This window comes from Aedes albopictus, chromosome 3 (assembly GCF_035046485.1).
Source record: "Aedes albopictus strain Foshan chromosome 3, AalbF5, whole genome shotgun sequence".
Classification (NCBI taxonomy): Eukaryota; Metazoa; Arthropoda; class Insecta; order Diptera; family Culicidae; genus Aedes; species Aedes albopictus.
Genome location: NC_085138.1, coordinates 283,222,852 through 283,246,119, shown reverse-complemented (window position 1 = coordinate 283,246,119; position 23,268 = coordinate 283,222,852). Strand labels below are relative to the sequence as shown.

Sequence of the window (23,268 nt, the reverse complement as noted above, 5' to 3'; positions counted from 1 at the left end):
CTCAGAGCGTCAAGTCACATATACCAATCAACTCAGTTCGACAAATTGAGATGATGTCTGTATGTCTGTATGTGTGTATGTGTGTATGTATGTCTGTGTACAAAAAAGTCACTCACTTTTAAAGCATTTCCCATTGGCCGATTTCTCGGATTATAGCTCGAATCGAACCGAAATTTTACCGCATTGTTTGCTATAAAAATTGGCCCGGATCGGTCAAGGCGTTCCGGAGCTATTGCCATTTGAGTGATCCGGACCAGTACCGGTAGAACTGGCCACATATAAAACTGAACCAAGTCCCTGACCAAGGCCCATCATGCGACACATCAAACTGCGGCGATTTTTGTAACCTTCAGCATGGATGACAAATTTTGTGCGAATATTAACACAGGAGACCGAAAATTCTACGATGTCAGTTCAAAATTCAAGATTACGATCTAAAATCCAAAATGGCGGCTCCAAATTCAAGATGGCGGCTTATAATGGAGTTTAAAGTCCTAAACCATGCAATATGGGTATATTTTGTATGGGGAAGATGTTTGGAGTCCAATAATGGCGACCATAATATCCAAGATGGCGGTCTAAAATCCAAGATGGTGCCTCCAATTCAAGATGGCGGCTGTTTAATGGAGTTTTAGGCACTAAAAGGATGTAACATGGGTATAATTTGTATGGGGAAAACTTCTGGAGTCTATAAATGGCGATCTGAGTATCCAAGATGGTGGTTTAAATTCAATATGGCGACTCCAAATTCAAGATGGCGGCTGTATAACAGAGTTTTAGGCACTAAAACCATGCAATATGGGTATAGTTTGTATGGGGAAGATGTCCGGAGTCCAAAAATGGCTACCTGAACATTCAAGATGGCGTTCTAAAATTCAAGATGGCGGCTTCAAATTCAAGATGGAGGCTGTTTAAAACCACGCAAGGAGGTTATATTTTGTATGGGGAAAATGTCCGGAGTCCAAAAATGGTAACCTGAATATCCAAGATAGTGGTCTAAAATTCAAAATGGCGGCTTCAAATCAAGATGGAGGCTGTTTAATGGAGTTTTAGGCCCTAAAACTATGGAAAATGGGTTGGTATAAGGAAGATATCCGGAGTCCAAAAATGGCGACCACAATTTCCAAGAGGGTGATCTAAAATCCAAAATGGCGGCTCCAAATTCAAGACGGTGGCTGTTTAAAGCAGTTTTAGACCCTAACTGCATGTAATATGGGTATATTTGGTATAGGGAAGATGTCTGGAGTAAAAAATGGCGACCGCAATATGCAAAATGGTGGCCCATACACCAAGATTGCGGCTCCAAATTCAAGATGGTGGCTGTTTAATGGCATTTTAAGCTTTAAATCCGTGTCATATTTAGGGTTTATTTCATATAGGGACGAATTGTAGACTCCAAAAAATGGTGACCAGAATATCCAAGATGGCGATCAAAAATCCAAGATGGCGGTTCCAAATTCAAGATGGTGGCTGTTCAATGGAGTTCTGGGCTCTAAAACCATGCAATATGGGTATGTCTGGTATGGGGAAGAAATGTGGAGTCTAAAAATAAAGACCAGAATAGTCAAGATGGCGGACTTAAATCCAAAATTGCGGCTCAAAGTTCAAGATAGCGGTTTTTTGTTATGGTGAAATGCGAGAGCGTACGGGTGCATTTTTGACTCGCATTTTTGAGAGCACCGACCACGTCATCCACAAAACGCCCGAAAACGAAAATGCTACTCAATGTGTATCACGAGTGAGCAAGGCTACTCATTGCTTTTTCAGCTCTGTATGTTGTTTAGATGACGAGATCCGTGCTTCCGGTATTTGCAAGACAGCCATTGTGACGGCCATCTTTGGATTTGCTCATATATGTCCTTAAGACATTTAGGCGCAAACATCAAAGCTACATAAACGATATGATTTCTGGTGCCATGTAATGGATTTTTGTTTAACGTATGAAAGTGCGATATTCATCAACATGTCACTTGAGTTTTATTGAAATGTGTTTTCGAAGGCACGAGGAAGGTGCCATCACCGCTAGGTGGATTAATTAGGGTTTTTTAGATAATATTTAGGTTCATCTCATGAATACTCGTCTTAGAAAGTCTAGAAGGAATGTAAAAGGAACATCTTTCCGAAGGAAATCCTGATTCAAACTTAGGAATCAAGAACTGTTTCTCTCATTGAATCCCAAGAGAACCTAGATCAATTCCAGAAAATTTCTTGAAGGAATTCCAGAAGGAACCTCTTAGGGAACATAAAAGCAGTTCTGAAGGAATTCCAAAATATTACTGTAGTGATCGAAATATTCTTGGATCGTTTTTGTGAATGATTAAATTTTCAATTAAAAACACAAATCTTGAATACAGAACAGATCTGTCATTACATCTTTACTAAATCGTCAAACTATGTCACCCTGCACAATATTCGATAAACGTATTGAACTTCCTATCATTCCAGTAGCCACCAAAAGTTCTTTCATTATCATTTCTCACCATTCTTCTGGGTATTGTCATCCATATTGCCTTTCCGGAATCTACAAAAGCGGGATAAGCATTTCCACTTAGCATATAACCAAACGCTTTCATCCTGCAGCAGCGGTGCAAAACTTTCGTTCCGCAGCACTTCCGAATTTAATTTGAATTTATTTTATCCTGCTTCTCCTGCAACCAGGTCCCTGAATCTGAAAAGACGACAGACACCACGACAAAGCCAAGAAACTGCATCTCGCTCCTGGACCAGTCAGTGTTGCACATTCACACAACCTCAAACCACAAACTCGGACGTGTTGTCGTCTTTAGTAGCTTCCTGTTTCACCCCCGTGTACCTAAAACCCACCGTGCCAACATGGTTGGTAATCTGCACTGTATGCCACCATCACCGCCCGTGCCGAAACAGTTTACAGCGCTGGGATCGTCTTTTGAAGTAAGCAGTGTCGGATCTAAGGGGGGGGGGGGGGGCGGGCCCCGGGCCCCCACAATTTAGAGGCCCCCACAAAAACTTTTTTTGGTTGCTAACATTAGCTTTATTTCTCATATTGCCCAGAACTGTTCGAAAATAAGGAAAAACATTTTTGGTCATCTCTCCACGGGGCCTCCACATCCGATCGGGCCCCAGGCCCCCACAATCCTTAATCCGGGCCTGGAAGTAAGAAAGTAAACTTTATCGTTTCAGGTTTAAGTGAGCGAAAAGCTCGTCGGCAAACTGCTAGTCGTTGTTGCTACCTTGCTACCGTCATCTTATCTAGCGAAACACATGATGGTAGTGAGATAATTGTGGGAACGGGCACCTATCTGATGGGAAAGCTGAATTCGGAAGTCGATTGGGCTATTACTCCCGCTTTGGTTTGTGTTTTGTGAAAAGTTTACAAATTAACTTCGCTTAGTATCATTCGAGATTGGACTATAAATTAGCATGTCTTGCTGTCATTACGTTTCAGTTGAGATAAAGTCTGCTCCGCTTCTCAGCTTAGTATTCTGTAAACTGTAAACTATTGCAAAGTAACTAGCTGAGATCGTTATTTTTGAAGTCATTTTTTTGTAGAATACAGCAAGCACTACGAAAACTTCATACAATTCTCAGAGAAAATCAAAGGAACGTCATCTTTTCACCAATTAAGTCTCCTTGCAAATATTCAAAGACATTTCCATAAGCATGTTTTGGTCCTTACGAATTGAAAACATTGACGAATGACTAAAGATCAATCAAAGCGAGCATCTGGCTGTTGGAATGAATGCACGACATAGAATATGAACTTCACATCTATGGTATTACCATAATAACCCAGTCGCATAATATGTGTTCTCCTCAGATTGATGGATCTCCGTGAGAAGATCTACCGCTTTATCGCTTAAGCGGAAACATTTATTCAGCTTTTAAATTTCATTGCTTTCCCCAAGAGGGAAATTCTTCACTGCAAACAACACTCATCAAAGCTCCATGGAAAAAAATATTTATCTTTCCCTTACTTGGCTCCTCTTCGAGTGAGCTGTTGTACGAATTGGTTCTGTCTTCTTCGCGTTGTGCCAACTTTAAACATGAACACTCAGTGTCATTCGCTGTATCTTCATGTGCAGGGGTGACTGGTATAAAATTCGCCGTTGACAAAAATAAGATACAAATGTGGTCGGAATTGGTTATGCACGATATCATCCATTTGATGTTCATTGATTTCCCTAAGAAACACATTTTTCCTCGATCTCTCCTATGCTGTGTCCAAAGCACGTCTTCCCATCGCTTTCCTTCAACGACCGGCAGTCAGACACAGCAGCGATGCCAAAAGTGCCATCTATACCGCACGACAAAAGTTGACTTGAAGGAGAAAAACCCGATAGAGATATGTATGTCGGTATACGGAAATTGGCGGTATATTATCCGGCCTCACAATTTCCTCGCACCCACCCACGCCTCGGTTCTCATCAAGATCGAGAGGTTGTGTGCTTATTTTTCCACCGTTTTGCATCGCACATCTAGCTGCTGGAAAACGGTTTGTTTGGTCCTCTGTAGGGCGGGCGCTTCAGAGTGCGAGTTCTTTTTTTATGACTGATAATAAATGGCGCATTTTATAGACGTGTTATTGTGAGATGATATATGTGAGCGGAACAGCTTCTTGGGGGTGGTTCCGGGCGGTGAGGGCTGAATGGGAAGCATTTAAATCGCAGCCAAAATCGGTATAAATTTTGACCGGATTTTATGTGATTTTTTTTTCGTTTGTGTGAATAAATATGTTTATATTATTTTGTTTTGTCTGATTTTTCTGCGTATTCCTTGCAGGATTCCGTTGGCCTAATGGGTTTTGTTGTGTAATATATTCTGTTAGGTTTAAGCAAAAGCTGGTGGTAAAATTGAATAAGTTTGTTGATGTTATTGCTGTAGGCTGAGCTCCAAAAGCAGGGGGTTTCAAGAAGTTTCGAGAATTCCAGGCGGGTTCTGGGGTACCAGAAGCATTTCTGGACCATTGCAGAGGGTCTCAAGAGGTACCAGGAAGTCCTGGGGCGTTTCAGTGGGTTTGTAGGAACATTTTAGGAGCATTTCAGGAAAATAAAGGGGGTCTTAGGGGAGTTTCAGTTGATTTCTGAGAATTTCTTGTAAGTCACAGGGCGTTTCTTATGGGCATTGCTTGGAGTATAGAGGGCTGCAGGCAGTCTCAGAGAGTTTCAATGGCGGTTCAGAAGGTGGTAATGGTTCCAGGAGGTTTCAGGGGCGTTTCAGAAACATGTCAAGGACTCCCAGGAAGCTTATATTGACGTTTCAGGGATGTGAAGGATTATTGCTTCGTTATTTAATAAAAAAAAAGAAAAACCAAAAAGTGAGGAAATGCTTCCAGTTTCGCCTTAATTTGACATTCTGATGGTAACGTGAATGAAGAATACGGTGAAGTTTGTTACGACGGACTTACGAAACTTAAGACGCATTTCACGCCAAATCAGTACAATTTAAAACTATGAACCCTTTGGAATAGTGATGTATGAGAGACTTTTAGGAAATAATCTGAACTTTGATGTAAAAAGTAGAAAAATTGGAAAATGAAATCGTTCTTGTTAAAAAAAAGTATTTAAAAAAATAAAAGTCCCATTTTTTAATGACGGATTTTTTTTCAGAAAAAAGTTATTTATGATAACATGTCTTATCCATTAAAACTAAAAATAGATGACATAAAAAGCTTACATCATTTTTGAACTCGGTAAACTGAATCATGCCTCGAGTTCGAAAACGTGAAAGAAAAAAAAATACAGCAGAGCGGATTTTTTTTTACTTTTCATACAAGGTTGTCGATTTGAAATCGATTTTTGTTCAATTTTAAAGCAAAGTTGCTCCCTTCACACATATCTTTTCCCGTAACCAATGCTCCGATTTAGCTGAAATTTTGAACTGGTAACTGGTTAACATATGGATGGTTTTTTTTTTTCTCAAATATAAAGAGATTAGCCATTATAATCACCACAATATCTCAAATCCTACTAATTTGATGCAGAAATCAAGCCCAGATGATCGAAACATATTATATTCAGCTTTCTATTTATGCAAAAAGATTGAAAGTTGATTGAGTGCAACGCAAGACATTTATATTTAAGTTAATTCCATATTTTTTAAAACTGTAGAGTTCGATTTTCAGGAAAAAACTCAAAAACTGTATTTACTTGAAGCACGATCTTGATATCGGCGCATAATTATGCATCAAAAATTTAGGTCATTGATAAAAGTTCACGACTTACGTTTTTTTTTGAAACTAGTGAAATTTGTTGTTATATTTTTTTTTTGAAAATTCTCATCTTGCAATATATGACGAAGCTTAAAACAATTATATTGTTCTTCTTCCGAAAAAAAATCGGTCATTAATAAATTGGACTTTTTTTACAAACTGACTTCAATTTTTTAAATACTTTTTTTAACAAGAACAATTTCTTTTTCCATTTTTTTTATATTACGTAATTCCCGTTGTAACACTAATCCTTGAATTAACTTTCAACTAATGTAATACATAGTTTGTTGTAAAACCACAACAAATTTCAACCACAACAATTTCATTAAAATAATATGGTTAATTGTTCCTCGAAGTCTATTTCCGTCTTCTACAATTCTATTCGCGGCGCAACATGAGTTTAATTTCCGTCATACCTTCAAGAAGACACTATGGTAAATATAACGGTCAAACTTTATAAAACATCCCTAATTGTATTCAAAAAGTCGGTCGAATCCTTCGCAATTCAAGTAAATTGTTGTTTTTAAAGTACTACTGCACGAAAATCTTCCAAGTTAAAATGGTTGTACAGTTAATGGTGGGGTAAGATGCCATTTTTCAAACTGCCATCATTTTCAATGAAAAACAGTCTCATTTGTTACCTATTCAAAGTTGTAACAGCAACTAAAAATATTTCGACACTGATTGTTCATTTGGGCCTAACTGACATTATCGAGTTCTCTTCATCGATCTTCTCTTTGTGATATCACAGAATGTGTATTGAGATTTCCAAAAATTGTTTGGTTGGAATGCGAAGCAGATGACTAATGTTGCTATAGAAACAAAAAGAATAATGATTTTGTTTGTTTTGATAAAGTTATTAACGAAAGAGAGACTCAACGAAGTGGGCCCACATAGCCGAGGCGGTAAACGCACGGGTATTCAGCATGACCATGCTGAGGGTGACGGGTTCGATTCCCGGTCAGTCTAGGATCTTTTCGTAGAGGAAAATTCCTTGACTTCCTTGGGCATAGAGTATCTTCATGCCTGCCACACGATATACGCATGCAAAATGGTCATTGGCAGAGGAAGCTCTCAGTTAATAACTGTGGAAGTGCTCATAGAACACTAAGCTGAGAAGCAGGCTTTGTCCCAATGAGGACGTTACGCCAAGAAGAAGAAGTTCATATAGCACATCTGGATAATTTCCACAAAATTGGTCATTACTCAGGAAAGAAAGAAAGAAAAAAACACATCTTGAAAATTTCACAGAACATAGCATTTGTATTCCCATCCAAAAATATTTTTTGAGAATTTATCCGGACTTTCTAAATAGTTTCTCTGACTTTTCCAACCAATTTCCCCCAATTGTGGAAAATTTCGTGGAAAACAATTTTCATTTTATATTTTATTCAACTGATGAGGAAATTTGCTTATGATTTCACAAAAGAACATGTGTTTAGGTACAATGCTTCGTTCTCGAGTTATGATTTTTCAAAGTAGGTGGTGTCTGTGGAAAATTTTGATTTCCACATTTGACATTCAAAAATGATGACCATCATTTTTCGGTCATTTCGGTGAACATTCTAAATGTTATTAAAATCCATCATTGAACTTGATCTTGAAAATAAGTTCAGAGGGATCGTCATCGAGATTGTGCAAAATATCAATGGTAGACGTCATTCTGTACAAACACAATCGAATCATGCAGTTAGAGAAATTGCTCAAATTTAGGAAAGTTCGTTTAAATGTCTCCTCGGAGAAGAAAATGTTTCTCTTGTGCAAATACGTAAAACCATGTACCCACGAAAGATCATTCTAGAATTCTTGCCGCTCATATAATTATGTTAATATACGTACCAAATGTATCAGATGTGAAGATCGTAACGAGAACCACTATTTCATCATCCTTTCAGGATAGATCATGTGTAATTTTTGGTAGGCCCTGCGGCTGTAAAAGATTCATTCATTTATTTAGTTAACATCAAATTCATGATAATACTGAATCAACAATTTGCCGCCATAATACTCGATTTGCAGATGCAGCTCTCCAACGTCGGTCACGCCCAGCACTCGCCAGATCACGCTCCACCTGGTCCGCCTATCGTGCTCTCTGCGCTCCACGCCTTCTTGTACCAACCGGATGGTTAGCAAACACCAACTTTGCAGGGTTGTTGTCCAGCATTCTTGCAACATGCCCTGCCCACCGTATCCTTCCAGCTCTGGCCACTTTCTGGATGCTGGGTTCGCCGTAGAGTGCAGCGAGCTCGTGGTTCATCCTTCTCCGCCACACACCGTTCTCCTGTACGCCGCCGAAGATCGTCCTTAGCACCCGTCGCTCGAAAACTCCGAGTGCTTGCAGGTCCTCCTCGAGCATCGTCCATGTCTCGTGTCCGTAGAGAACCACCGGTCTTATTAACGTCTTGTACATGGTACATTTGGTGCGGGGGTGAATCTTTTTTGGCCGCAGTTTCTTCTGGAGCCCATAGTAGGCACGACTTCCACTGATGATGCGCCTTCGTATTTCACGGCTCACGTTATTGTCAGCCGTTAGCAAGGAACCGAGGTAGACGAATTCTTCTACCACCTCGAAAGTATCCCCGTCTATCGTAACATTGCTGCCAAGGCTTGTCCTGTCTCGCTCAGTCCCACCTACCAGCATGTACTTTGTCTTAGCCATATTCACCACCAGTCCGACCTTTGCTGCTTCACTTTTCAGGCGGGTGTACTGTTCTGCCACCGTTCCAAATGTTCTGGCAATAATATCCATGTCATCCGCAAAACAGACAAATTGGCTGGATTTCGTGAAGATCGTACCCCGGCTGTTGAGCCCGGCTTGTCGCATAACACCTTCCAGGGCGATGTTGAATAGTAGGCAGGAAAGTCTATCACCTTGTCGTAGTCCCCGTCGAGATTTAAATGAACTGGATAGCTCACCCGAAATCCTTACGCTGTTCTGCACACCGTTCATCGTTGCTCTTATCAGTCTAGTCAGCTTCCCGGGAAAGCTGTTCTCGTCCATAATTTTCCATAGCTCTGTGCGGTCGATACTGTCGTATGCCGCTTTGAAGTCGATGAACAGGTGATGCGTTGGGACCTGGTATTCACGGCATTTCTGGAGGATTTGCCGTACGGTGAAGATCTGGTCCGTTGTCGACCGGCCGTCGATGAAACCGGCTTGGTAACTTCCCACGAACTCATTTACTTTAGGTGAAAGACGACGGAAGATGATCTGGGATAGCACTTTGTAGACGGCATTCAAAACGGTGATCGCTCGAAAGTTCTCACACATTAACTTGTCGCCTTTCTTGTGGATGGGACAGATTATCCCTTCCTTCCACTCCTCCGGTAGCTGTTCGGTTTCCCAGATCTTGCCTACTAACCAGAGCGTTCATGATTAACAAAATTTTTAATCATGATTAATCATTGATGATTAAAATTCTAATTTCGGTGATTATTGATTATGATTAATGATTAATTTGATTTTTAGGATGATTAAAGATTATGATTAATGATTAAAATTGGTTTTATCTGTGATTATTGATTATGATTATTGATTAAAAACGGCTCATTGATTAAAAATCATGATTAATCATGATTAATCAATCATAAAAACTGGAAATGATTAAAAGGTTTTGTGCTGTTTACAATATTTTTGAAGTTTCAAAAGTAAAAGTTTCTTTGTCTGGGAGATTTTTGAAAAAAGAATCACACTTAGAACAGCATTTGAACCAATTTAAGTTGGATCATATATTTTATATGGTGAATCATTTTTGGTAATGAATGATTAATGATTGATTAATTCTTTTTCCTTATGATTATGATTACTGATTAATGATTAAATTGCGAAATCAGTGTGATTAAGATTAATGATTAATGATTAAATAATTTTTTTTAGTGATTATGATTAATGATTTTTTATTAATCTTAATCATTAATCATTAATCATGATTAAATTTATGATTTATCATTAACGCTCTGCTACTAACTGATGCAGACAGGTGGCCAACTTTTCCGGGCCCATCTTGATGAGTTCTGCTGCGATACCGTCCTTACCAGCAGCTTTGTTGTTTTTGAGCTGGTGGATGGCATCCTTAACTTCCCTCAGCGTGGGAGTTGGTTCGTTCCCGTCCTCTGCTGCACCAACATAGTCATTTCCTCCGCTGCCTTGGTCCTCCGTGCCTGCATTCTCTTCGCCATTCAGGTGCTCGTCGAAGTGCTGCTTCCACCTTTTGATCACCACACATTTGTCCGTCAGGAGGCTCCCGTCCTTATCCCTGCAGATTTCGGCTTGCGGCACGTAGCCTTTGCGGGATGCGTTGAGCTTCTGGTAGAACTTGCGTGTTTCCTGTGAACAGCAAAGCAGTTCCATTTCCTCGCACTCCGCTTCTTCCAGGCGGCGCTTTTTCTCCCGGAAGAGACGGGTCTGCTGCTTCCGCTTCTGTCTGTATCGCTCCACATTCTGTCGGGTTCCATGCTGCAGCATTACCGCCCGCGCTGCATCCTTCTCCTCCAGAACCGCTCTGCACTCCTCGTCGAACCAATCGTTTCGTCGACTCCGTTCTACGTACCCGATAGTGCTCTCGGCTGCGTTGTTGATGGCTGCTTTCACTGTACTCCAGCAGTCCTCTAGAGGGGCCACATCGAGCACACCCTCGTCCGGCAACGCTGCCTCGAGATTCTGCGCGTATGCGGTGGTGACATCCGGTTGCTTCAGTCGCTCTAGAACGTACCGGGGCGGCCGCCGGTACTGTACATTGATAATAACGGAGGGTTTTGGGCGCAGTTTAACCATCACCAGGTAGTGATCAGAGTCGATATTAGCGCCACGATAGGTCCTGACGTCGATAATGTCGGAGAAGTGCCGTCCATCAATCAGAACGTGGTCGATTTGCGATTCCGTTTGTTGTGGTGATCTCCAGGTGTAACGATACGGGAGGCTGTGCTGGAAGAAGGTGCTACGAATGGCCATGTTCTTGGAAGCGGCGAAATCGATGAGGCGTAGGCCATTTTCGTTCGTCAGCTGGTGGGCGCTGAACTTTCCAATCGTCGGTTTGAATTCCTCCTCCTGGCCTACCTGAGCGTTTAGATCCCCTATGATGATCTTGACGTCGTGGTTTGGGCAGCGGTCGTAGTCGCGTTCGAGCTGCGCGTAAAATGCGTCTTTGTCATCATCAGTGCTTCCGGAGTGAGGGCTGTGCACGTTTATTATGCTAATGTTGAAGAATCGGCCCTTGATCCTCAACCTGCACATTCTTTCGTCGATCGGCCACCAACCGATCACGCGCCTCTGCATGTCGCCCATCACTATAAATGCTGTTCCCAGCTCACGTGTGTTGCCGCAACTCTGGTAGATGGTATGATTACCTCTAAACGTTCGCACCATAGATCCTGTCCAACACACCTCCTGCAGCGCCACGATTCCGAACCCGCGGTCTTTCAGTATATCGGCGAGTATGCGGATGTTCCCGATGAAGTTGAGAGATCTGCAGTTCCACGTACCGAGCTTCCAATCGCAAGTCCCTTTTCGTCGCTGTGGTCATCGCCATTGGTATCGGTTCGCATTCTTCTCTTGTTGATTTTCCGGTGCTAGTCTTTTTTACGGCTGGCTCGCAGGGCCTGACACCAACCCACTAACCCAGGGAGCTGGGCTTACCTTCCCGGAAGCTACGGGTTCTGCATTGGCATTTCCTCCAACTACAGTGCTAAATAGCTAGGCTCGAGCGCCAGTCTTCGCCGGGGGTGGTGTTTTTAATGGGCGCCCAGGAGATCATATTTTACCTGAGCTTCCACCCCCCGGCTGTAAAAGAGGAAGATCAATAAAAACGTTAGTCAGTTTTGAACACTGGATCTCTCCCGGTTAAGTATTATTTCAATATTCAAATTCCTTTGATCCAGAACTAGCAGTTGCGAAGCTTAAATTATTCTGGATAGATCAAACTTTTTGTCACTCTGGCAAGCTAAGGTTTCGAATGCGAGAACGTTAGCATGAGTTTAGAAAACCTAAATTCTATAACACACGATTTGGTCGTATCGATTTTAATTACTTTCCTTCTCGAACCTCCTAGCTTGAGAGAGTAGTATCGCTGTTCGAAAGTAACGCGTTCGGCTTAGATTGTTGGAAGACACACACGGAATGTAATACCGCATGCGTATCCCATCGCAACGGTACCAGAAAAAGACTGCGTGGGTTTCATTATCCTACAGTATGCGGCAGGAAAAAATGCGAAAGTGTTTTTCAACTTCAAACCTCATTTTCCTCCATTTGACGTTAACTAATCTATGTTTCAACGTTCCATGATCTCTAACAGGCTAATTTTCTGAAAAGTTATTTAAAAAAATCTCATCTTGGGCACAAATCTTTACAAGATGGCACCTGAAGCTGAAGACCATCAAAATTTTCAAACCACTGAAAAGCACACAGGTCGCTAAATTTCATACCTGATAAAACAAAACTTTTAATTATCTCTACATTATTATCATATATATGTATTTATTTCATCTGGTATGTGAAACTCCATGGCTCTGGACTAATATGGCCTGGTTTTTCATCGAATTGAAGCTATTTTTTTTACTATTATAGCCATTTTGTCTAATGACCATTGGGCGCGCAGTTTTTTGATACCAACTTTCTAGGCTTACATTATCACATGTTAAAAATCAAAAATGTTAATTTTTATTTTGTAGTGCTAGAATATAGACGTTGACTGTATTTAAAAAATAGTCTGTCTGTCTGACTGACATTAAAAAATAGTCATATATATCCTATATTCAGTGTGTAATAGCGCCTTGAACTTTTCGCATTTTTTCCTGCCGCACCCTGCAGTCCCAACGAAAGAGGAACGCCAAACCAATAGTGCTGCCAATTGGAAGATTGTGTTGACACCAGCATTTGGTGGCTCCAGAGAGGAGCGACTACCATCAACAGGCCAGTTTAACCATTAGCGCATTTTGGGCTGAGTCCCGCTGCCTATATGACAACAACCAAAACATATTAGGAAATCATTTTACCCATCAGATCATAGTGCGCTACCATAGTGCACCAAAAAATTCTTTATCTGTAGATGTGAAATAATATGTTTCATACACATAAAAATCACGCGCACATTTGGTCGGCGTTAAGTCAGAGGGAACCAAGTAACAAAATTGACGGAAATTAGATTTTTAAGGCATTTGATTAAGAATTTCTTAAGCTACTTGGAATATTCACCCAATTTTCTTAATGTTACAATTAACGAGAGTTATAGCACAATTTTCTTTTGTTTGAACTGCAAAAATCGATAATAGTGTGCAGTCAGAGTGGACCATATGCTTGATGTCAAGAGAATTGAAAAAATGTGTATTGGTTAAAATCCAATAAATAAAATAGTTTATCATCAAAATGTGATACGTTTCTAAATCGTATGATTTCCTAACATATTTTCTGATGATTATTGATCAAGAAAGCACGTGAAATTCCATTTTATTATGGTCAATATCGTATTTTACAGATCATCGTGTTGAAGCATATTGTGGCATTTCGCGTGCAGACATGTGTCTCTAAGAAAAATAGTGAAAATTACCTTATTCTTCGTAATCCTTTCTAAATCAAAATATGCTTGTTTAGTAGCTGTTGGGCATCATATTGAAATGTATCAATACCCGATTCATTAAGAAATTGATTTTACCGATTATTTAAGAATTGTGTACTTGGTTCACTCTGTCTGAACGAATTTTTGAAAAGTGCCAGTCCTCTGAATAAATTATTATGAACTGTGTAACCACAACATTTCAAAAACGTACCGAACTATGACAATATATTCAAAAGTTGTTAGCTATTAAATGTTCAAGTTAAGAATTCTTAAATAGCTCATTAATTGACTACCCTTCATGTGATATTGAACTGTTGTACTTGGTCCACTCTGACTGAACATCAAAATTGAAAATGGTAATCAACAGTGTAAAAACAAAAATATCAAATTTCAAACTTCCGGCTCACATTATACACTACTCCTTTTAACTGTTGTCCTACTTGTGTATTATTTTTTCATCAAATGTGCAAAAACTTGAGGGTGAACTGTAGTTGGTTGAAGATTTTCTAAAAACGGTTCAGTCAGAGTGGACTAAGTACAATCAATTACTTAGCAATTTCTCGGTTTCAACCTTTATTTTACGTATTTTCGCGATCAATACAGAGCGACGCTGTGATGAATAGTTATCAAGATTTATGGCAAAAATTCAAGAACATTTGATGAAAAACTCAAAACTTATAGAGTTGCAAACTATGAAGTCGTTTTTCTAGAAATTAAGTAAAAGACACATGGTCCTCTCTGACTTAACGCCGACCATTTGCTTACAGGGAGGATTGTGATAAAAAAAAATACATTTCACCGATGGAAAAGAGTTTTTGATATGATTTATTGAGCAGCTTTCGCTAATGTAAAATGAAACCTAAGAATACCACAAAGCTTTTGTAGGGTGTGAATTAATGGTCGGATCAATTATCAAGTATATCTGAAAGGTGAACAGTGATGAACAACCATTTCGCTAATTGTTACTTTTTGTGCGGTTTTCTTCGGCGTATGAAAATCGGGAAGAAAACGTCAACTCGTAAGTGAAGTGAAATTGAAATGTGAATTTGTGATTTTGTAACTTTCTCTCCCTTTCTGCTTATAGTGTGCATAACAAAAACTTCTTTCCTCGGCAACTGTGGAGATGTAAGATTTTCATTATTCTAATCAATCACGAAGTAGCAACTACGAAATGTACAATCATCTATTCTCTTGGTATGTTCAATAAAATAACATGAAAACTGCATTAAAAATTGAAAATAAAATATTCAAAATTTTCTATAATTTATCCGTTTATGTAGTGAACCGGACAAATGAATTATTTCAAATGATTTCAGAATCTATCATCCAGTAAAAGTTTAATTTATGATGGTTTCATTTTTGTTGCTACAAATTTTGGCAATTCCCGGTAGCACTTGTGTATCACGAGGAATATGCCTCACACATCATCTTTTTCATGCTGAGCATGATTAATTATAGAAGGAAGGTTTAAATTATGGAAGCGTAAGCTTGACTGATTCAATAATTCAACTTACCTTGAAAACATTGAAGCGGTTCTGGAAAGAGAAAATGAAACTGACGTCAGAAATACGATATAGGTTGATGAGTAGTTTCTAAATATTGTTAATGAGAAATAGATAACAAAACACGTAAATCTAGTTCAATAGATTAAATACCAACGATAGATCATAAAAACCGGTAAATGACATGAAGTGTCTATCATTTACGTTCCTCTACAGGTAACACTTCATCCGCCTAATAAGTCCCCTCACCACTTGCCACCAAATCCAATCTTCTAGTCCTGCACAACCTGCTCACTGCACAGCACATGCTGACGGCTTGACAGCGCAGTTCCATACCCCGTTATCCTAAAATTGCTTGCTCATTTTATGCTGTGCTCATTCGAAATAGTCGTCGTCGTCGTCACTGTCGTCATGCAGCCGCAGTGCGTGAATATAAATTGAACACTCAACTCGCTAGACATCCTACAACCAACAACGCATGGCGACGACACGACGACGACGACGGTTGAGTGAAAGGCTCAACACTTGTACCGCCAAACCGAACAACCGTGTCGTGTTGTGTCGTTCATCCTGTCCTGACGGATGAAGGCAACAAGGTCCTTATTGTGGCGCTGCTTGCCAGGGAAGAGAAGCTTGCGAGAACGAGCTAACGAAGCATATCCGATTGCGCGAGATGGAGTTGTTGGAGAGTGGTAAATCATAAAATACACAATCCTTCTCGGCATTTGTACGAGCTACCTCTCTTTGGCACCTGCTACAGTAGTATCTGAAATAGTATGTGCTCAAGGGAGACCACAGTCAAATAGCATACCGTGAGTATGTTGTATATATGTACGTATAACAAGCAGTGGATTCAACTGACTGATTGAGAGTTAAATTCGTGAATAAATATCACTACGCTCTGGTGGGATTTGAACCTACGACTCCGTATCGATAGTCCGGTGCTTTAGCTAACTAAACCACACAGCATGTTACGCCACTTGGAGGGTGATGCTTCGAATTCAATTTGTTTTCTATACCACAGACAATTTTTTGTTAGGTATCATTTAATACTTTGATTACTCTCTTATTTTGCCTCTGTTTTAAAAGCAATGAAAATGAACATCATCCATGCATTCCACAATATTGAACATTGATTGCATTTTTTTCTCAATGCAGCAAATCAATCTGCATTTGATTATAATGGTTTTATCCGCATTTCCCGACAGCAATGGAATGATTATTGGATTTTGCATCACAAAAACGTACAATCCTAACGACGGGTTCTCATTGCTCCACCCAAACCCTTATCATCTGTTTTCTTAGCAAAATTATCACTTCCCTCATTTGACCCTTTTTAAGGATTTCCCTCAGACCAAATCCAATGGTCACCATTCGTGCAAGTCTCATCAAACCATACCCTTTCGTGCTTTCCCACCCAACCTACCAATATTTTACCCGGTTTCGAGTTTGGACCAGCAATCGAGCTGTTTATTTTGTCATGCGCCGCTGCTCTCCTCCGATGAAACTCAATATGAAAATTTATTAAATAAATATCCGCACCAGCACGTTCCATCACCGGTTGGGTGGCACGTAAACATTCCCATAGCCAAATAGCCGCTCCCCAACTACCAAAAACCGATTCCGAATGGATGAAATTTGCAGCTCTCACAAACCACCATAAATTTTGTATATTTTATTATCATTATCATTATCGTTATTATGTTGGAAATACGCCCGCCGGCCGTCGCCGGCCTGTCCGTCCCAGCCCAGCTCGGAGCATTTTAGTTTTCTTTCGTCCTTGCCCCCGGTTGGACTGGGCCCCGGGGGTTAACCATTGCGACGCGTCACCACCAATGATTCTCGCATGATGAGAATACTGATGGCGACAGAGATGGGGCTACAAACACTGAATATGATGCTGCTGGTAGACAACCATCCTAAGCACCACTATCCGACAACGCAACCATCATCGTGAGCGCCGAGGCCATCAAATCGCTCATCCTCGAAACAGATGTACCTACACGTCTGTTTGGCACATAGGGTATTGGTTCCCTTATTAAGCATGTGGCTCCCATTTTCATCCCACGAAAAACAAAGGATTGAAGCGCTGTTTGTTTTGTTTCTTATTTTTGTATTTTTTGTTAGAAGTGAGCACCCATGAAAACAAAAAGAACGGAGTCAATCGGTGCCGTAATCGCTTGTTTTCGAATAGGATGAAAATGGGAGCATGAGATTACTGATGGCACACATACCCTAGTAGTTGAAAGCTTGTTCATCAAACAAGCGGTTCACAGTCCTCAAGCAGAGAACGAGCATTGTTTGTTTACGACTGTCTCTGTTTCTAGACTTGTCGGTTGGGTGTTTATTGTGAAAGCACTGTCGGGGAAAGCTGGTGATTAAAAAGTGGAGTATTGCGATGTGCGAGTTCATAGATCAGATGTTTGGATAACCCGTAAAGATCCGGGACGATCTTCTTTTGGTAGAAATGCAATATCTTCTTTGTTTTCAAACAATTTACCTTGGAGTCTTTTTTATAGTCAAGGGAGCAAAAATAATTTCGTGAGCCAACACATAAGTGTAGTGTACTTCTGCACAACTGAATTTTTACATGGTACCTTCCCCTTTTGCACCCTGCCCCTTTGGTTGGTAGCGAAAAATACTGTGGTAGTTGGACATTTCGTGAAATACAGATGGCCTCCAATTCACTTTGAAGTTTTGGTTACATTATCTACATACCATGTCATGCTTTAATTGTATAGAATGTTCGTGGAATGTAGTCTTTGCTGTTGATTGAGCCTCAGTACACAGCCATAATACTTTTGGTACATTCATGGGGTATTCCACGCTATCCAAACAACTCTGGAATTAGGACCTTCAAGGTCTAGAGGCTCTACTATAGTCTCTCTTAACTCTATCTACATAGTTATTTCACATGTGTGCCTGCTGTACCTTATAATAATACGAGAATTTCTATGCGTTGCTATTTGGGTGTCCACGGGCATACAGACGGACCCCAATGTATTTTGAAGTATGGTTCGCAATATCTGTAAATCTTAGGATAATTTTGTTGTAACGAATTAAGCCTCAGAGTGCAATTCTGATACCTTAGCAACATTGATTTTGTGATCTAGGCCATCCAAACTATTCTGGAATTAGAACCTTCAAGGTCTACAGGCTCTACTCTTGATTTTCTTCACTCTAGCGACATTGTTCTTTCATAATTGTGTCTGTTTTTGTATTCTTCAATCACTTAACCTAATTTACAGCTCTATTGTCCACTAGGGCACTGCGTGAGCGATTACAATTGGAAGCTGTACATACACTTTGTACAGCACATACAGCACATACACATACACTTTGTACAGTGCACTGTGTGATTCTGAAGGGATGTGCGACAGTACCTAGTGCTAAAGTGTTCGCAGCCAAATCTATTTTTTCATCTGCAAAATAATTCCGCCGAAGAAGACAAGTGCGCTGAATTAACAACAAAAGCATCCAGAAGTTGTAGCGATTGAAGTATCGTAGTGAAAAGTGTTTTTTGAGCGATTATTGTCGCAAATTGCTTTGCCCGTAAACAGATTTCGTGGCTATACCCCTTCAGATTTCTTCAATCGCCTGCTTTCACTTGTCATTTCTTCAAAATGTCGCTGAGTGCTGGAATGGTTACTCGATCTGGATCGACATCTTCGCTGGTTGGATCATCAGCAAAGCGATCCCGTGATGACCTCACCAAACACGATGATGGTGAGATAGTGAGCCTGGATGATCTGTGGAATAAGATGCAATCGATGCTCAGGACTACCAGCGAGAGAATTGTGACAAAAATCGAGAGCTGTAATGCGGCACTGGAGAAAAGAATGTCGAACATCGAAGATAAGCTGACGGCTGTGCGGGAAGAGTGTTCGGATAAAGTTGCCAAGCTAGAAGATGCTATAGCTGATGTATGCGCCGATGTTGATCTTGCTGCCGAAGCTGCTTGCCGTATCGAGAAGAATAGGGATCTCGTTTTCTCTGGTATTCCATTCCAAAGTCGTGAGGATCTGAGCGATATTTTTCGCAAAATTGCTGTCTCAATTGGATTTGATGAAAACAATCTCCCGATCGTTTGTCTGCGACGTATGACCCGAGGGCCGATATCATCGGGTGCATCGCCACTCATTCTCTGCGAGTTTTCTCTTCGCCAGGAGAGAAATGAGTTCTACCGCCAGTATCTCTCAAAACGTTCGTTATGCCTGCAAAACATTGGCTTTGAGAGTGCAAACCGTGTTTACATAAACGAGAACCTAACAAGCAATGCGAGACAAATTCGGGCCGAAGCTATCAAGTTAAGAAAATCGGGACAACTGGAAAATGTTACTACTCGGAACGGAGTTGTTTTTGTTAAACGGAAAGGATCGGAAGCCGCATCTGCAATCTATTCACTCCAACAGATTGCTCCACGAAGCAAAACCCTTACCTCATAAAATATTCTTTTCCTACCTACTTTTTCCTTGATTCCATTCCTAGTTTTACTCCATCAATCCATCCACTCCTGAAAGTTAACAACAGTTTTACCCATTCCTTGCAATATCATTCTCCTGGTCCTTGTTTATCCGTGAATTCTTTCCTGATTGGATTACTCTTTTGCTGTTGGTTTTGTGGATGGGTTCTTCTTGAAGTATTTTGAACTCTTAATTGACAATGGATGATACTATGGTTTCCAGCGGCAATATCTCTGACAATAACATAATTTGTAAAGCTGTAGTCAACGCCGTGCTGCAAAAGAACAAGCTCAATATTGCCCACATAAACGTGCAAAGCTTGTGTGCGCGCAGATTTAATAAATTTGAGGAGCTTAAAAATATGCTAACGGATTGTAAGATAGACATTGCTTGTTTCACAGAAACTTGGCTTGATAGTACAATTAGTGACGCCATGATAAACATTGATGGTTTTCATCTTATTCGGAATGATCGAAACCGGCATGGGGGAGGAATCTGTATATACTTGCGAAAAGACTTGACTTATCGACTGAGGGGCTGTCCATTAATTACGTAAGGGAATTTTAGCGATTTTCTGACACCCCCTCCCCCCCTTGTAAGATTTTTTGTATGAGAACCCAAAAATTTTTGTATGGCGCGTAAGATTTCTCAAACCCCCCCCTCCCTTCACAAACCCTTACGTAATTAATGGACAGCCCCTGATCAGGAAATCATTAGTAAACATGAATGGTTCATCTAATGCTACCGAATATTTGATTTTAGAAATCCAAGTAGGTAATAATCGTTTACTACTAGCTGTTTATTACAACCCCCCTGAAGTTGACTGCTCTGATTTGCTACAGAATCATATTAATGAATTTTCTTTCAGATATTCCTCTACCTTTTTCGTTGGTGATTTCAATACCAATCTCCTTAAAGAAACTAGGAGATCTAAACTTTTCAACGATGTAGTTGCAAGTATGTCTTTTAAAGTTGTAAATTATGAGCCTACTTTCTTTTTCAATTCGGGAAGTTCGCTATTAGACTTGCTGTTAACAAATACACCAGATGAAGTACTGAAGTTCAGCCAGATTTCAATGCCAGGGATTTCTAAACACGATCTTATTTTTGCATCGTTGATTTTTTTCAAAGCTGGATAGACAATCCGGTTACTGGTACCGCGATTACTTCAATTTCGATTATGCATCCCTAATCGATGCCTTTTTCGAAATTGACTGGAACAGTTATTTTTGTATTGATGACCCGAATATTCTTACTGATATGTTGAATAATCATTTTAGTTTACTACATGACCAATTTTTCCCATTGAAATTTCGAAAGTTTCGCAAAAATCCCTGGTTTAATCAAGATATTGAAAAAGCGATAATCGAAAGAGATTTAGCATATCGCAATTGGAAGCCGTCGAAAACTGTTGAGAATAAAACTCAATACAAAAGATTGCGAAATAGTGTGAATTCAATGATTTTCAATGCTAAAGCAGCCTACGATCGCCAGAGGTTAAATCTGAATCTCCCTAGTAAACAGCTATGGAATAATGTAAAGAATCTTGGAATTTCAGCGAAAAATTCTTCATCTGTTGTTTGTGAGCATTCCGTGAATTCCATCAATGATTACTTTTCATCAAACTTTTCGGCTCTAGGTAATGAAAGAATCCAGTTTTCTTCAAATGATAACGGATTTCGCTTTAGACCAGTGTTTGACTATGAGATAATAAATGCAATATTTAATATCAAATCTAATGCGACTGGCTTTGATGGAATACCCATAAGTTTTCTGAGAATTATAACTTCCTATGCCTTACCTGTTTTTGAACACCTTTTTAACTCAATAATATCTGCTAGTAAATTCCCTTCCAATTGGAAACGTACAAAAGTCATTCCAATCTACAAAAAACCCAATGTTAAATCAATTTCGAATTTGCGGCCAATAAGTTTACTGTCTACGGTTTCTAAAGTGTTTGAGAAGCTGCTTAAAGGCCAAATCCTGCAATATGTTAATAGAATGAATTTTATTCATCCTTTTCAATCAGGCTTCAGAAGTCAACATAGTACTGAAACTGCTTTGTTGAAAGTACATGATGACATCGCACAGTCAGTTGACAAAAATGGCGTAACAATTCTATTATTAATAGACTTTGCTAAAGCTTTCGACCGTGTGGTTCACAGTAAATTGATCAACAAATTGATTTCTCTGTACAATTTTTCAAATCCTGCTGCAAAACTGATAAGAAATTATTTAGAAAATCGTACTCAAGCTGTGTCCTGTAACGATGAGCTGTCTGATTTCACATCAACCATTTCTGGAGTTCCACAGGGATCGGTCCTGGGACCAGTACTTTTTACCCTTTTTATAAACGATTTGCCAAGTGTTCTACAGTTTTGTTCGGTACATCTTTTTGCTGATGATGTCCAAATTTATATTTGTACTGATGGTAGCAGTGATATGTTTACCATTGGTAATTTGATAAACCATGATCTGCGCAATGTCATAAAATGGTCTAAAGAAAATTTACTTCCCATCAATTCAGAAAAAAACAAAGGCGATGCTTATTTCTAAGCGCAAAGTTCCTCCCCAACCACCTCTAATTTTAATAGATGGTGAAGTAGTGGAATTTGTTGATAATGCTAAAAATTTAGGACTTCTTTTCAAAAATAATTTAGAGTGGGATGCCCATATAAATAACCAATGCTCCAAAGTTTATGGGTCTTTGAAAAGATTGAGTTTGATAACTAAGTATTATGACTCTGGAACTAAGTTAAAACTTTTTAAATCTTTGATTTTACCTCACTTTATATATGGTGATTTTGTCTACTCTAATGCAATGGCCGGATCAGTCGATAGGCTCAGGGTTGCTTTAAATGCTTGTGTCCGTTATGTGTATAATCTTTCACGGTATGCTCACGTATCACATTTACAAAAAAACTTAATAGGTTGTCCCTTCGTAAATTTTTACAAGTACAGATCGTGCGTGACTCTGTTTAGAATAATCAAAACTTCTTCGCCCGCTTATCTCTTGGAAAAGCTCATGCCACTACGAGGAACACGGACGAAAAGCTTCAGAGTTCCGCAGCATAGTTCTTGTTACTATAGCCAATCGTTTTTTGTTAGGGGTGTTGTAAGCTGAAACAGTTTACCAACTTATTTGAAAGAACTTAATTCTACATCACAATTTAAGAAGGATCTTCTGCAGAATCTGCGGTAATTGGGTATGATTAGCAAAAGAGAATAAATTATAGTTTTGAGAAAATACGTGAATTCCAGATGAAGAACCACATTGTAACATTAAAAAAGATGATTATCTTAAGTTACATGCATTTGAACGCCAAATAAATAAATAAACAAATGTATTCTGTTGCTAATTGTACTACATCGAACTGGTGGCCGTTGCGCTGCTTTCACTCTCTACCCTATCATGGTAGAATGATGAGCTCGAGGATGTTTATGTGTGGCTGTTGGTTGTTCCTGTTTTCAGTCCGATTGGGGGTCCATTATGGTTCATTTGAGCCTAGGCTCAGAAGAGGGTCAGTGTCAGCTGCTCTCAGGGGGAAAGAGCAACTGACGAAAGT

The 23,268-nt window shown here is 39.8% G+C and overlaps 1 protein-coding gene across 3 annotated transcripts in view; it reads right to left on the bottom strand.

The window, feature by feature from the left end:
- Positions 1–23,268, bottom strand: part of LOC115257546 (uncharacterized) — a 380,825-nt gene that overhangs the window by 47,717 nt on the left and 309,840 nt on the right. For 2 of the 3 annotated variants that reach the window (XM_062861131.1, XM_062861132.1), the window contains one exon: positions 10,133–15,272. In XM_062861131.1, coding sequence (XP_062717115.1) covers positions 10,137–11,552 — 1,416 coding nt within the window. In that variant the 5' untranslated portion in view covers positions 11,553–15,272 and the 3' untranslated portion in view covers positions 10,133–10,136. Of the gene's footprint in view, positions 1–10,132; positions 15,273–23,268 lie in introns of those variants that run through there. The other variant, XR_009999519.1, reaches the window with a different exon arrangement.